The sequence below is a fragment of the Aulonocara stuartgranti genome, assembly GCF_965226115.1.
Source record: "Aulonocara stuartgranti genome assembly, chromosome: 18".
Lineage (NCBI taxonomy): Eukaryota > Metazoa > Chordata > Actinopteri > Cichliformes > Cichlidae > Aulonocara > Aulonocara stuartgranti.
Window position 1 is genome coordinate 26300607 of NC_138954.1, and position 15270 is coordinate 26315876.

The 15270-nt window shown below is 39.2% G+C and overlaps 2 protein-coding genes across 2 annotated transcripts in view; both read left to right on the forward strand.

The window, feature by feature from the left end:
- The first annotated feature begins 1766 nt into the window (after window positions 1-1766).
- Window positions 1767-3303, forward strand: leprot (leptin receptor overlapping transcript). The gene is made up of 4 exons (XM_082513196.1): window positions 1767-2002; window positions 2329-2404; window positions 2843-3026; window positions 3158-3303. Exons 1-4 carry the CDS (start codon window positions 1987-1989, stop codon window positions 3272-3274), a joined length of 393 nt encoding a protein of 130 aa, XP_082369322.1. The 5' UTR covers window positions 1767-1986; the 3' UTR covers window positions 3275-3303.
- Window positions 3304-7466: 4163 nt separating this feature from the next.
- LOC309693708 (3',5'-cyclic-AMP phosphodiesterase 4B-like) overlaps window positions 7467-15270 on the forward strand; it is a 45224-nt gene continuing 37420 nt past the window's right edge. Inside the window, exons 1-2 of the mRNA XM_082513175.1 lie at window positions 7467-7658; window positions 9671-9739. The gene's annotated coding sequence lies outside the window, so the exon portion shown is untranslated. The remainder of the gene's footprint in view (window positions 7659-9670; window positions 9740-15270) is intronic.

Consider the following 15270-nt stretch of genomic DNA (forward strand, 5'->3'; position numbering starts at 1 on the left):
GTCAATAACACAATATTATATTACAGACTGCAAATGGAGGAGGAACTTAACTAAGGAGGACACAAAAGTCAAGTATTTATGAATGATAAACCTAATGTCAGTAAACAAAATCAAAACCTATTTACATGCATAGTATAAAGGTGCCTAAGAAGCACTAAAAGGTATTTTCATGCCTTTTGTAGATAAGTAAATCCATAACATGGTATTATATTCAAGGGTGTGTCTGGGGTCTAAATATATTGGCTCCTCTGGTGTCTCCACACCAATGCTATTGTAATCTGCAAATCTAGTAATGCCCAACATTGTTGGATGTGAGCATGTATAGGGCCAGAGTACAGAACCTGTACCCGGATATATTATTTGTAAATATAGTGCCTTCATAGTTTCATATTGTTCTTGCAGATTTTAAAGTATGAATCTAATATATGCTGAACTGGACTCCATTGGGGTAACAGTACTGGGCAGCTTGATTGGCATGCCCCCAGAGAACACCAGAACTGACTGGTCTGCCACTGGTGCCCTGTTTGCTTCACAGATGATGTTACAAGCATCACAAGGTTTGTCCTGCCATCTCCAGACTCTTTCACACCTGTCACATGTGCTCAGCATGAACCTGCTCTCATTTGGGTGACAGTGATGGACCTGGCAGATCTGTTGTTCTCAGGCAAAGACCGGCTGCATGGTGCTGAGCTGTGAACACAGGTCCCACTAAAGGATGCTGGGGCCTCATACCGTGCTCATGGAGTCTGTTTTTGACAGTTTGGTCAGAAACATGCACATGAGTAGCCTGCTGCAGGTCATTTTATAAGGCTCTGGCAGTGCTCCTGCTGTTTTTCCTCACGCAAAGGAGCAGAAACCAGTCCTGCTGATGGGTTTATGCCATTATACGGGCCTATCCAACTCTCCTTGTGTCACAGCATGGCATCTTATCCACACGCTCTGTTGGGAGATGTAGCAAACCGACTTGCGAAACCACCTACAGACAGTGACAAGAAAACAGATTAAAAAGCAAAACTACAGAAAAATCAGTCAGAAGGGAAGAGGGCAGGGCTGCGGTCTTTGGCCACTACCTGCAAAACCAGACCCTTTTTGCTGGGATTGCTTTCTTATTGCCTCACTAGTGTACCTGCACAAACAAAGGGGAATGGACTCAGTGCTTTATAACGTTTTTAACTTTTTATTTCTTGTACTGTGATGATCACATGTTCCCTTTTTTTTCAAGCAGTGTATTATACTATATTATTGTGGATAAAGCTCCCCAGCTGTACAGAAGCTGCTGTTCCAGCTCCAGCTGTAAGATTATAGTGACATATGCCATAATAAATCAGTAGTTACGATCCAGCAATATATTTTATATAATTCTGAATAATGTTTAGCTAATTTATAATACTGAAACTTTAGTTCTATTACTTAAGTAGGGTCATGACTTTTACTCAAGTAATAGTAGTTGTTATTCAATAAGGAAAAACTACAAGAAAGTATCTCTTGGGTAAGATAAATAGTCATAAATAATAATAATAATAATAATGATAGACTTGATATACATTTAAAATGTAGGGAAAATTAAGGTAACAAACAATTAAAACACTTGAGTAACGAATAAGTAATGTAGTCTGTATTACTGCAGCAGCTTATATTGTAACACAACACGCAGACGTGTAAAGCCCCCTGGAAGCACGCGCTAAATCCTCTCGTGCTCGTCATTGAGAGACTACGTCACCAGCTAGGACTGTTTGGGTCAACCTTGGTGAATGGTGTGAGGTGAAACTTTTTGCCTGTCAAGATTACAGTATATCGGTAAAGAAGTTCAAGCCCCAGCTAGCCGCAGAGCTACTGTAGCTTTAAGGAGGTCACCTGATGCAAAGAAAGGAAAACCCGACCGAGGAAGCAGGAAGTTCCTGTACGACGACATCGAGCCCGAGCACGTAAACAGTGCACAAAGAGCAGAAATAAACACAAAGAGGGGGTTTTCAGACGTTGACCGCAATGGCAGGCATTAAAGGTATTTTTTAATTTTGGCTCTGCTGGGTCAGCCGAGAGTTGAGTGTTAAAGTTTTTGAAGTTAAAAGTTTGTAAGCTGAGTTTTCCATACTGGTCAAAACGTTTGCTGTATCATCTCGAAACTCGCGTCTCTGTCGCAGGTCATTAAGATCTGTTGCCAGATAAGTTATTAACCTGTTGATTTTTGCATTAGAGTTGTTGCTATTATCTAGTGTATCCTAACTCTTAGCTCTGCCACGAGTGCTCCACGCCTACCGTGTATTTGTTTTATATTTTGGCCAAAAACAACTCTGTGATTAATGTAGAGTTATTGATGTCTCGTTTTAGCACTGGTTGGTTTGTCCTTTAGTGGTGCTATTGGACTGACATTTCTTCTGCTGGGCTGTGCAATAGAAACGTATGGGTAAGTTCTCCTTGTAAACGTATCAGCAGCTATACGTGCTATTTTATGACACTGACTTACATTATTACAGAAATAACTGAGTTTTGGTTGTGCTCTGAACAACATCATTCGCTCTGCAGTTACATTGTGTGACTTTTGATTGGAGACAAAAGAAAAAGGCCAGATCAATGCAGTCAAGGCCTGTATTTATAGTCCTTATAGTCCTCTTGTTGGTCAAACTCCAGGAATGCCAGTTTCTGATGTGACTGAAGTTACTACTTCAAAACTGGAAATCACCCTAAGAGCCCCAGAACATTTTTCTGTAACTGGTTTCACAGTTTTAGAACTCCTAATGACGAGTAAACTGAACTTCAGGTGTGCTAAGATGTTCCATTCTTTTGAAGACGAGTGTTTCATGCCCTTTGTAAATATTTTTGACAATTTCATCTGTTTTTGCAGGGTCTACTGGCCGATGTTTGTCCTGATTTTCTACGTATTAAGTCCCATCCCGACCTTCATATCCAGACGCCTCAGTGACGACTCTGAATCCAGCAATGCCTGCAGAGAGCTGGCCTATTTCTTAACAACTGGCATTGTGGTATCATCGTTTGGACTACCCATTGTTTTGGCCCGTACCAACACCGTGAGTTCTCTTTACTTATTTAGTTTCAGATCATACTAAATGAGCGTAAATTCATCTGTGCGTACAAGTAGTGCATGTGCAGTGAAAACAAAATTACAGTGGAAATCTAATGGGCCATTTCTGTCGTCCAGATCAAGTGGGGTGCCTGTGGATTGGTGATGACCGGAAACGCCGTCATCTTTCTCACCATCTTAGGCTTTTTTATCGTGTTTGGAGGCGGGGATGACTGGAGCTGGGAGCAGTGGTAAAGTGCCGTTGGAAAGTGGACACACAGATGGGCGGGTGGGTGGGTAGGTGGATCGTTGAACGAACAGACTGCAGACTGAGGGGCACATGTGTCCTGCACTCAATGGGGGATGAAGCTATAGTGTAGGCAGCAAAATGTCAAATGAAACCAGCGTGTTGTCATGCTGATTTTTATACTGGGGTGGGGATTAGGTTTGGAGATAACTGTGTGCCCTGTAATGTGCCTTACGTCTGGGACCAGGGAGAAATGAATGTCTGTACCCCTCTTATGTGCCATCAATATCCACATTAACACATATATGATTATTTTCTTCGTCTTGCCTTTGTTTCAGTTGCTGAATCACCCTGCTCACTGCAGCTATTATGCCTCAGTTAATCAATATCCTAAAGGGATCCTAAATAATAACTATTGTAATGTATACTGCAAAGCTTATACTGCATCATCTGCCTCATTGTTTAAGGGAGGAGTTATAGCTTGCTTATTATTATGAGCACTCTTTGCTAGTACAGAGCAAGTTATAGGACTCTTAATCAGGTGAATATATATTTGTGTTAAGTATGTTGTTTTGCTTTTGTTTTTGTTTGTGTGTTTCATTCCTCAAGCATTTTATTTTTTGTGTTCTGGTGCAATTGTTTACATTTTCACCAAAGATAATTTCTAGACTGCAATTCTACTGGAGCATATTCACCACTAAACTATATTTAAAATAAATAAATAAATGTAACACAGTAACACGATCCTCAAAAGCCAGCCGAGGCGTCTGAAAAATGACTCTTTGTACGATCAGTCCAGAAAAAGTAGCCATTAAACTTTATTCTTCTGTACATTACAAAGCAATCCATAATCCTGACAAAATGTTATGGCATAATGAATTCATTTTTTTTTTACTTGTTGAATGGTAAATACTGTACATGTTTGCTATTTTTGTCCTAGTAGGTGCCTTCTCTCGCATACTTCTTCACACACGCCTGCCTTAGACAATGTACCTTTCAAAGGGTCTGGTTGTAATTTGTTTTTCACCATCAGGGCCTGGTGAAATCTTTAACTTTAATTTAACATTTGCATCCTTGCATGTAATGTTCCCATAGTCAGTCAATAACTAATGATGAGCTTTGTTTGATCAGCATGTGTAACGAAACCTGTCACAGAAAGAAATGTTCGCAGAAAATTCCTGATTTCCTAAACATCTGCTACACAGTTGCTTTTCAGAGGGAAATGTTGTATTGTTTGTATGTAACTGACATGTTCAAGTCCATCAACGGGAAGAAAGTGTACGTTCTCTGTTGTGACTGCTATATTCACACTTTAAAGACACTAAGGAGTGCCTAAGAGTTCTGTAAGTTTTTTTATAAGCTCCTGATTGCACTTTTCTAACACTGATTAAAACTCTCTGTGTAGTGAAGCAAATGCACGGGCTCTGTCTGTTCACTGATCGTGATTTGATGAGAACTTGATTTGACTTCTGTACATCTCACCTCTTTGTCGCTCCTGATGGCTGATGCATCCAATCAGACACCTGCGCACTGTTTATACAGCAGAGCAGCAGTAGCGGTTGTAGCAAACCCCAGAAAGGGCCTCTCATGAGACAAGAAGTGGAAAAGAAGCTGTGTGGGTGAGTGTTTTGGAATCATTTCCTTCTGGTTGGATTTTGACACAGGTGTGAACAGCTGCTAAATTTGTAATTATCTGTTTATTTATTTATGTTTGCTACTTCATAGTTTGCGTACAAGCTTATAATCCTCACTGAAAAACATATTTCTACTTTCCCTTTCCGCAATTTACAAACACACAAGCATTAGTAATGAATGCAGACTGGCAACAATGCCAGTTGTGAACAAACCGCATAACAAAGGAGTGATAAAACCCAACATTACCTATTCAGGGTTAAATTGCATGTGACAGAAATCCACCACGCAGCTGCACACCACCTGAGTGGTTTAATTCCATTCTCTGTTCATGTGTGTCAGGATGCGCCGAAGCCGCCTCACCAGTCTGAAATGAGTGCATTTCCTCCACAAAACAAAAGAACCCGCACTCTGCATATGAATTGTTATTGTTTATATGTAAAGCATGCTGCCTGCCTCCACTAATTGCCTTTTATATGAGAGTGGGCACAACATGTATAGTTTATAGTCTAACATCTCTACAAACAGGTTTAGCAGCTGTATCATTGCTGCTGCGTAAAAGTCTCTTCTGAAACGCAATAGCAAAGTTGTGTATGTGCAATGCATAATGTCTTCACTGCATGTTTATGCAAACTTTAAGAACTTGAACACTAGATACTGATTATAGTAAATGTAAATCTGGTTTTGGAAGGCATTAACATGATGAATTCAGCCACCTGAAAGTGAGGCATTGAGAAGAAAAGAAAGATGAAAGGAAAGATGAAGACGAAAAAGATGCCCAGGGACACCCATTCATCTCTCTTTCAGGACAGCTGTTGCCTGGCAACAACCAAGGCATCAAAATCATTCTAAAACACTCCCGAGAATGCCCTTGAACACAACACAATGCAACAGAGTTTTGAGTAACATAACAGCGCAACACACTGTGCAACACGCATACAGTGTTTGTTAATGTGTGATGCTGCAATAAACACTACATGACACTGCCGCTGTGGTGGGTGGCAGTGTCAAAGGCAACACACTGTACAGCTCAGTGCAGACACACAGTCAGCGCAACAGAACCCAGTTAAACGATGCAAGACCAAAAAGAAATGAGTAAAGCATAATGCACTGCACCAAGAGGTAACACAATGTTAACAACAGTGCAGTAACACTGCTGAAGGTAATTCTAACTAGAACAGGCAGATATATATTTAAATACCTACTTTTTCCTGTAGAATAGTGGTTGCCAAAATAAAATAAAAAGATTCCCACAAAACAAGAATATTTTTTTCATTACCGTCCTCCATATGGTCTATGGTCCAATGAAACTGATGAGACTGTATTTATATAATAGTTTTAGGATAAGAATTGCCCCAAATCGCACCCAATACTGGAATTGTTGGTAAGATCTTAATCAGTTTACAATCATGAGGTTGCCCTTGGAAAACTTTGTTCCTTTTCACAGGTCTGTAACCCGTCTGTAGGCTACATAGACTGAATATAAAAGATGCACATTAGCATTAGCATGTTATGTAGTTAGCATTTTGGCCACCTCCGTATTTATTTTATGTTGTTTGTTTTATGTTGTCACCAGTGCTAAATGATCAGCTATATAGCAGTCTTGGTTAGCATTCATAAACTGTATGAGATTTTCATTCACAAAAAAACTGGAGCACAAACAGATGAATCCACTGAAAATGCTTTAAATGCGAGCAACAGCACAAACACAGTGAAGAGATCTAGCTGAGTGACTCAAAATAGCAAAGCGAGGTCTAGCAGACAGTTGCTGGCTAGCACTGCCTGTGTGAACACAGTCAAAATGTTCACACCCTTAACTTGAAACCAAACTCCAAACAAATGAGTTATTAAAAAAAAAAAAAAAAACTGTCTCCCTCCCCTCACCCCAAACCAGTCCCAGCAGATAGCTGTCCCTCTCATAGCCTGGTTTCTTCCTGCTAAAAGGGAGTTTTTCCTTTCCACTGTCCCAAGTGCTTGCTCATAGGGGGTTAGTTTGAATGTTAGCGCCTTGAGGCCATTGTTGTGATTTGGTGTTATAAAAATAAAATTAGAATGGAAACTTCCATCATTTCTATCTAATCTGCTGAAGTTGGGCATTTTAACCTCGGAATCTACGAGGACTGATTCACTTTCAGAGCAAGTCTCAAGATTGAATTGGTGAACTTTCAGTTCTTTGCTCTTCTGCACTGGCTTGTTTTATCTATGTAGCAGCTTTTCAACTTGAGTCAGTTCCAGCTGGCATGGGCAAGAATAATAGATTATAGACAGGTCCATCACATCACTGCATGTAGATAATTATTTTGTATGTGAAACATATAATTAACCTTTTTGATAAAAATAAAATAAATATAAATAGTGTGGATAACTTTCAGTTTAGCTCAGTATCCCTGACCGCTATTTAACAGAAACGATCCGCATATGAGGAAGTTAATGAAAGCCAGAGGGCCAGAGGGACTTGTAGAGCCATTAAATAGTAATCCATATCTTGCGCTGGCAGGAAATCAAATGGACGATGCCGAACAGGCAGCAATAGTGAGGAGCCACAGAGGGCGTGAGCGCTGTAAAGCCATTGGTAAGCGGAAGGATTTGCGTCGTGGATGTTAAAGCCAATCGATGCGCTCGCGAGGTCGTGAAAGGGATCGAGCGCGAATGGCACAAATGGAACCTAATAAAAGGGGGCGCGTGCTCGGAGCGCAGCAGTGCGTACAGTGTGTTGCAGTAGACACGAGCGCGTCGGAAAACGGATAAAGCCTATTACTGGTAAGAGACCACGTTTAACCGTTTTCTTATAGACAAAATGTCGTTTTCTTTAGCTTCCAGGAAAATAAATAAAGAAAAAAACTTACCGAGCTTATCATTTGTACACTCAGAGCTTTATGTTGTTTTTCCTCTGTAGCACACAACAATAGCCCACGCGACATTTTTGAAGTTTTGATAAATGTGTGCAGCATCCCTTTAAAATATGTACAGGAAAGGATAATGGAATTAGTTATTTCAGATATTTACGAAAAAAGGAGTTTCAGGACGTTCAGATGACAGGTTTCCGTAATTTGAGCTGTACCGAGGCTATTCTGGGTGGAACACGATCGACACTCGGATGTCTTGAGTTGCACTGAAAGGTCTTTTGATTTAGTCATATCACGCAGTTTTCGTGTCTCTGCGCAGACTGCTCCTTATCTCTCCGGTGACTTTTCTTTGTGGGCATCTCCCTTCCTGTTGACAGTCGACTTGTTCAATTTTTTTAGTGTGTGTGTGCGTTACACTAAAAACATTCTTAGATTCTCAGGTTAGACGCACTTTACTGAGTCTAACCTAAGAAATCAAAGTTAGTGATTTCTCTCCTAAACAAGCGAGTTTGATTTATGTCTGAGTTTGTGACAATTGTGTGGGTGGCGAGAAAGGGAGTATTTGTGAACTGTAGATGGTGTGATAGAAAACTTGGATAGACCCACATTAACAAAACCTGTCAACCCATTAAGCAGTGAAGTCAGGGTTGGATGAGGTCAGTCAATTATGGATAGCACTAGTTAGGCTCATTATTTTAACTTGCTCGAAAAATGACGACAATATTCTAGTAATTGATGTGTCTAGCTTTAATGAATATAGGTCCACAGTGGTGACACATTTACTGGGAATGGCTCCAACACTTTCAAGTTCATCATCTCCCTTTGAGTTTTTATTGGTGCTGAACTTTGTGAACTTTAATTAAAGCCATCACTGTTTGTCATCTTATGAAAGGTCTTTTACCATCTTTCACAGCGCTAAGTGGGGCACAACAGTAGCCATTGATTGGTACATGAATATCCAATAAAACTAAGGCACAACACACAGATGCTAAAATGTTAGCAGGCTGGTGATGTCATTGGTCCTTTCCAAATACACTGTTTGCTGTGAATGGTACTGTTAGCGTGGATAATATAAGTCATTTGCACCATTTATTAATTTCACAATTGTTAACATTGAGACCGACTTTTGAGAGTTTCTGTTTCTTTTTTGTGGGAGCCTTTTGTTTTGTGCAGGAGTGAATCTAGATACTTGACTTCGTGGATCTGTAACAGTATATTTTTCAATGTATGCCTTTTTTTATTCCAAAGTTTGAACATTAAAAAACCATAGGTTTCATTTTTTCCTCTTCTTAATAATCACTTTTCAGAGCTTTGTGTTGGTTCTGCATCCGACACGAGCTCCCACCCCACACCCCACAGTTGTGACATTTCGCTGGAATGTCACATATTGACGCATGTTACATTTCTGAAACTTAGTTGCATTTCCCTTTAAGCCCAGCTCAAAGCATTTATGATGTCCGTTGGGGGTCGTGGGGTATGAATTCAGTTGGCCTCTTTGTGATTTTATTCTCAGACAGGGCTGAAAAAGAGGACACATACATACAGCTTTTTGTTAGGCGGGCTTTCAGACAGACAGATTAGTGGTTGCTTGGTTGGTGGTACTAATGATGATGTTGTTACTGTCCTGCCTTTCTTGTCGCTGAACTGTGATGTTTGGCTTCCAGCCGGTGTTTGTCATGTTTGGGTGGAAACTCCAGCTGACTGGAAATACAGAAATCCCTGCATGCATGATTGAATGCACAAGCACAGAATATGGTATATGGTTCCCCTAAGAGATATATCATGGACCATTGGTGCTGGTCTACAATCAATTGTATAGTTTCAACTGACCAAAATACTGTGATCAGTCAGCATTTTTCCTTCTCAAAGATTTCACAGTGAAATGTGATCAGTCCAGTTATAATCCATACATTGTTTCTCCTTCAGGTCGAAAATTTGCTGATGTGAATTCCTGCTCGCCCGTTCACCACGGTCTCAAGGAGAACAGCTCCTTCTGTAAGTACACCTTTACAGTCACTGAGAGGAAATATTGTGGCCAGAATCCACTTTATAGGTATTATAGAGTATTATATATTTTTCTATTAGTTTCCATGCAGAGGAATTCTGCTTGCAGTATGTTGCTTGTTGAAATTGCTCGGTATAATTTTATATCAAGTCCATAATTCAGTGCGATGGGGTTATGGGCATTTGTACTACGTGACATTTTCAGAATTCATATGCGGTAGGTATTAATATGATGTGTGAAATTGTTTTTCAAGAAAAAATACATAACTAATCCTCCCCTCAGATTTCCCACTTTTCTTAAATGATTTCTTAAAGTGCCTTAAATTGTGGTTTTAAAATGTTGGTCTGACAAATTGAGCAATTTGAAGGCATCTGCTTATCAGTATAAGGTTTTAAATTCCATATTTTCAACAATTTTTTTAATCAATTTTGTTTTTGTTTACTCAAATATAATATATATATTTTGTTTATGAAATGGTCCAAAATATATAAAAGAAAAATCAGACATCTGTCATGTAAGGTAACACAGGCTCAGTGAATTTAAAGTATGTGGACATAGTTGTGTATAGATTCCTGTTAAAGGCCAGATCTGAAGCAAGAAACCCTGAATATACTAACAACAACAAACGAAGGAAATATTGGCTAGTTAGTTCTCGTTGCAGAACAGATATTGGTATAGGTGCTGGTGGAAAAGAGAAAATGGTTCCCCAAGATAACGTGAAACTTTTTGTAAAGAATTTGTGCACTTCAATTTAAGGAGTATGTCCCAAGAGGGCATATCAAAGCTTCACAATGATTCATTTCTGGATTTGTGGTTATGTTTACATGGATGTTGCCAGTGATGATGCTCACCAAAGGCCGTATCAGTGAACCATCTCCACCCCCACCTCCGAATCCTGCACACCATGCCAAGCCTTCTGTTACCGCCTTACTCCCCAAGTCAGCTGTTATTTTTCACTCTAAAAGCTTTAGCCTGTGTAGTTGGTACACCAAGTTTCCTCTTGTAAATGGATACTTGATGAAGAGCTGACACCGACAGTACTTCAGTAACAATACCTGAGTGCATGTTATTAAAGCGACTTGAATATGATGGGGTAATCAGCGTGAGTGTTTTTTCAAAGCTGGCACTCTCTCTAATTATTGCTGGTTTTGTCAGAAACTCTTAGGAGTGACTCATCCAGAGTCACTGCTGCCATGTGTCCAGAGTCCAATCCCCATCAATTATGTGTAATTTTGTTCTTTTTGTCTGAATCCACAACATCTAAGGCTCATGATGAAATAAACATTTTTTGTCATTTCTTTCATCCAAATATAAAAAAAGTATTTTTAATGAATGCTGAATATGAATAAATGAGTCATTTGTGCTAGTCTGCTAGTTACACATGATAAGTACACGAGGGTGATTGTAGGTATCTTATTTAAGGTAGGTATTTTTGCATGAAATATTTATTTATTTGTATTTATGTTTTTAAACCAATCAAGTCAGTCTGTAAGACAACAAAGCTGGAAATCGGTCTGCCTCCCCCATTACTGTTATTCACAGTGCCAATATAACAAGCACATGCTGTGAGAGAAGAACAATCTACAAGTACCAACAGGCTCAGAGAGTCTGGCCTACCCATTCTCTCTCTCTGTGTCTCTGGCTTTCTGTGTCTGTACAGTAGGGCAGTGGGTTCCCTGTGGCCTCCACAGTGACGTCATATTTCAGCTGCCACAAATTGGTGTGTTGTTTCTCTCCCTCCTCAACAAACTCCTCTCAGTCCTCGCTCGTCTGAAAAGCTCATTTCTGCTTGAATCTGCTTTTGCACTGAATGCAAATGTGACTTAGTTTAGAGCTCTCAACTGCAAGCAGTCTAAAATGAGAAATGCTCATTAACATTAGGAAATTCAGTTGTTGATTGAAGCTTAAAAACAATGTAAAACTATTACTCTTTGAGAGGTTTCTTCCTTCATAACGTATTTGATAAATGTTTATAACACTTGTAGTTGTGTTCATTCAGTTGTGTTTCATTCTTAATCAATTGTTTATTGAAGGCACACCAAAACAGATTTCTAGTTTTATTATGCTGTTGCCAAATATAGGTCCTTGTAAAATATGGCAAAAAAGAAAGAGAAAGGAGTGTTATGCCTAGTTAATTTTCTGCTATTAAAGTTAAGTATGGCAGTGCCCCCCTTAGCCCCTCCTTGGTGGCACCCCTGGTAGAGACAAGCAGCATTTTGCTTGAAAGCTTGCTTAAAAAGTGAGTTATCTAAATAGTACTGTAGTTACAGATAATAGTTACAGATTACTTTCAGCTAATCAGTTCCTTGGTCTAAACATTTTAAGCCTGTGTAGAAAATTGCCTCTGACATATTTCTGATCTGTGACAATGTATCTTTCTATGAAATGGTTATTCATATTTGTGGACATAATTATTTCAGTGTGCTCTAACTTTGTAAATATAAGTACACCTGCATGAAGTGCAACAACTGCTTTGTGTGTAGAACAAGCCTACACACACAGTGTGGGACGGATGGATAAAAATAGAAAAATAAGACTGCCTAAAACTTGCTGCAACCGTCTAACAAGTATTTTTCTTGACATGCAGTTCTTAACCTTGTACATTCAGAGGAAATTAACAGATCAACTCTGTGCTGAAGGAGCCTGGCAAATATTGATTGGTATCATATTCAGCGCTGTAGGAATTACATTAATATGGATCTTTCTAAAATGGTGCCTGGAGTGCTTTTGTGAAAGCAGAGGTTCTTCAATCATATATAACATTCTGTGATTGTCTTTTTAATGAAGCCAGGAAGCCTATAAATAGTGTCTATACATTTACTCCAGTTGGCAAGTAGATATTCCAGAAGTTCTGGGAAAAAAGCAAGTACTTGTCACTAGCTTAGATAGTTTTCACTGAAATTCCATTTGTAATGCATATGTGTCTCTCCTCTTGGGAACGGGTCTAACTTTGGCTTGTCATTTTTCTCAAGCTGTTACATCTACAAAACAGCTTTTTTTTTTAGCATTATGCCCAACAACATGTACTATTTTTCAGGCTTGTGCAAATATAAATAAGTAAGTAAGTAACCTTAAAACTGTGCAAATTAAAGAAATGACTCTGGAGATATTGTTCTCCAGGAGGCCTGATTATTTATTTTTCTTGTCGTCTGTTTGCTCTTTGAAGGTTGTAAATAGTGATTGCCATAAACCTTCAGCTACATATCTGCCACATTAGACTCAACAGATAAAGTGTGCAAATGTTTTTGAAATGCAGTGTGCGATCATTGAGCTGTTTCATTTGAATCACCCTACAATAACATATTGATGTCTTTTGGCTTAAATGAAACTGCGGGTGGCTCTGACTTAGTCTTCATTTGGATGAGTTTCAGTTCCCTTTTTTGCATGTTTATCCTATGATTTGAAATGACAGGAGGAAAAAAACATTGTGTCTTTGTTATCTTCCTGACGCAGTAAAACAAGAGCACTCAGCCTCTTGCATTTGGTCATATAGATGAGATACAATCTGTGAACAGCCTGCATGTTTAAATTGCTGTTCTTTAGGACTGAATAAAGTGCATTCAGTGGGATTTAGATGGAATAAACGTGGGTGGGCATAACAGTCAAATGGAACCTAATGTCGACAGCTGTCTTGTCCTGTGACCAGTGCTAGCTTCTCCATTTGGCATTCACACATTAATTTAATTCAACACAGAATAGTTCAATGCTAGGTCAATGAAGTCAGTTTGCCAAACAAATACATGTCATCTAAGCAAATCTTTGCGTGTTAGTAAATGATAAATGTAAAGTTATTCCTTCAGGGTTGTGACACATGGATGGCTTCAAAAGCCCCCCTTGTTGGACTTCAGAGTAACTGAATGTAATATTAACACAGTTCCACGGATGCTTTCTTTACCCCTTTTTGTTTTACCACCACAAAAGGTACCTTTGTGTGGGTGACCAGCTATTTTCAATTAATGACTCACCCTTCACAGCTCTCCATTGTTCATGGGTGCTGTGTGACATAGATTAACTCGTCAGATGGCTGAATTTTGTCACTTCTCGTTTTCGGCCATGCAGACCTCTGATTGCAGACGCTAGTTTTTGTTAATATTGTGAACTTCCCATTTACTGTGCATGCTCTTACAGCATTAAGGCATTTCCCTGCTTCCCCAATTCAATGCTTTTGTTTTATTTGATGTTCACATGGACTGTGACAGGAAACCATAGACCCCACACAAAATATAGTATCGCTAACTACAATTTTAATAATCTAATTGGTGCACTTTATCATGTATCTCAAAATCATGTATCATCACACCTTGTAGGGAATGTAAATTATGTTTTGTAGGCAGTCTTACACATATCTTGATTTGCCCCCCTAATGGAGTTTATCTGATTAGGAAATTTTACACTTATAGTGTACTTTGAAGCTTTTTAGGCAGCTTTGTTTTGTGCAGTGACTGATTACGGTAAAGCCAAGGCTGTCCATGACTCGTGCATTGCTCTCGAGTTGTAGATTAAGCAAAGATTTTTTGTTATTTTTTCCCCTTAATGCAATGATAATATCCATATAGCACAATGCTCTCTGATGTGCTCTTCAAGTCCATGCCAAATTCTTACAATCCCTATCTTGAGTGCTGCCTCATGACCATGCATTCTGGTACCCGCTTCACATCAACAATCAATTATTTGTAGAGGCAGAGACCAACCCCTGGGGGTGATCTTTTGCTGAGGCTGTGAGAATGGGAGGTCAGGGGAAGCTTTTTTTCTCTCTCTCTAGTAAGTGGAGGCTGTGTAATCTACTGTCTTAAGTCCACTGATGTTTTGATTGAGAGTTCTTTCATGCTCAAATGCTCAAGCCTCAAAGGGCTTTCCCTTCCTTAGATGCATTGACAGAGCCCTGAAATTCTTATTAAGGCAAATGGCAAGGAGCAAGACTTGAAAGTAAGATTGTGACAAACATTTTTTTTAACAGTAGTACATCTATATAATGGCTCCTTGTTGACAGTGAGCCTCAGTTGTCAATCTACTGATCTCCTTAAAATATCGTCTGAAATATAATGAACCAAAACGGAAACTAAACCAAACTTTGACAAAACACCATAATAAAAAGCAAATTATAACTTTGCTGTTTTACCTCAGTAAAAGTTGGAACAGTTGGAAATGGCACAGCTTTCAAATTGTAGCCTCAGTGGCATAGCAACAAATAATTAAACAGTGTATGCTACCTAAATTCACAATAAGTGGTCTCATAGAGACTGCGAACTCCCATGACTCCTTGTTTAAAAAATGTATTACATCTATACACTTACACTAAATTGGGACTTTTGGGCATATTGTACACTGAGCACATGCTTCTCAGCATCTCTGATGAAGCAAGGACACAGTCATCTTTTCCTTTGATTAATTGTGCTAATAGTGTTAAAGCTTTAAAACTATTGTAGGATTACGTCTATCAGTGCTGGGCTTATATTGCATGATTCTGCATAGCCCTTCACCATCTGTCTGCAGTCCTTTTTCACTACAATAGTCCTTGTAG

Coding starts and splice junctions, on each gene's coding strand:
- leprot (XM_082513196.1), top strand. Junction 2,405..2,842: donor TGTGCAATAGAAACGTATGG/GTAAGTTCTCCT, acceptor CTGTTTTTGCAG/GGTCTACTGGCCGATGTTTG. Junction 3,027..3,157: donor TTTTGGCCCGTACCAACACC/GTGAGTTCTCTT, acceptor TCTGTCGTCCAG/ATCAAGTGGGGTGCCTGTGG.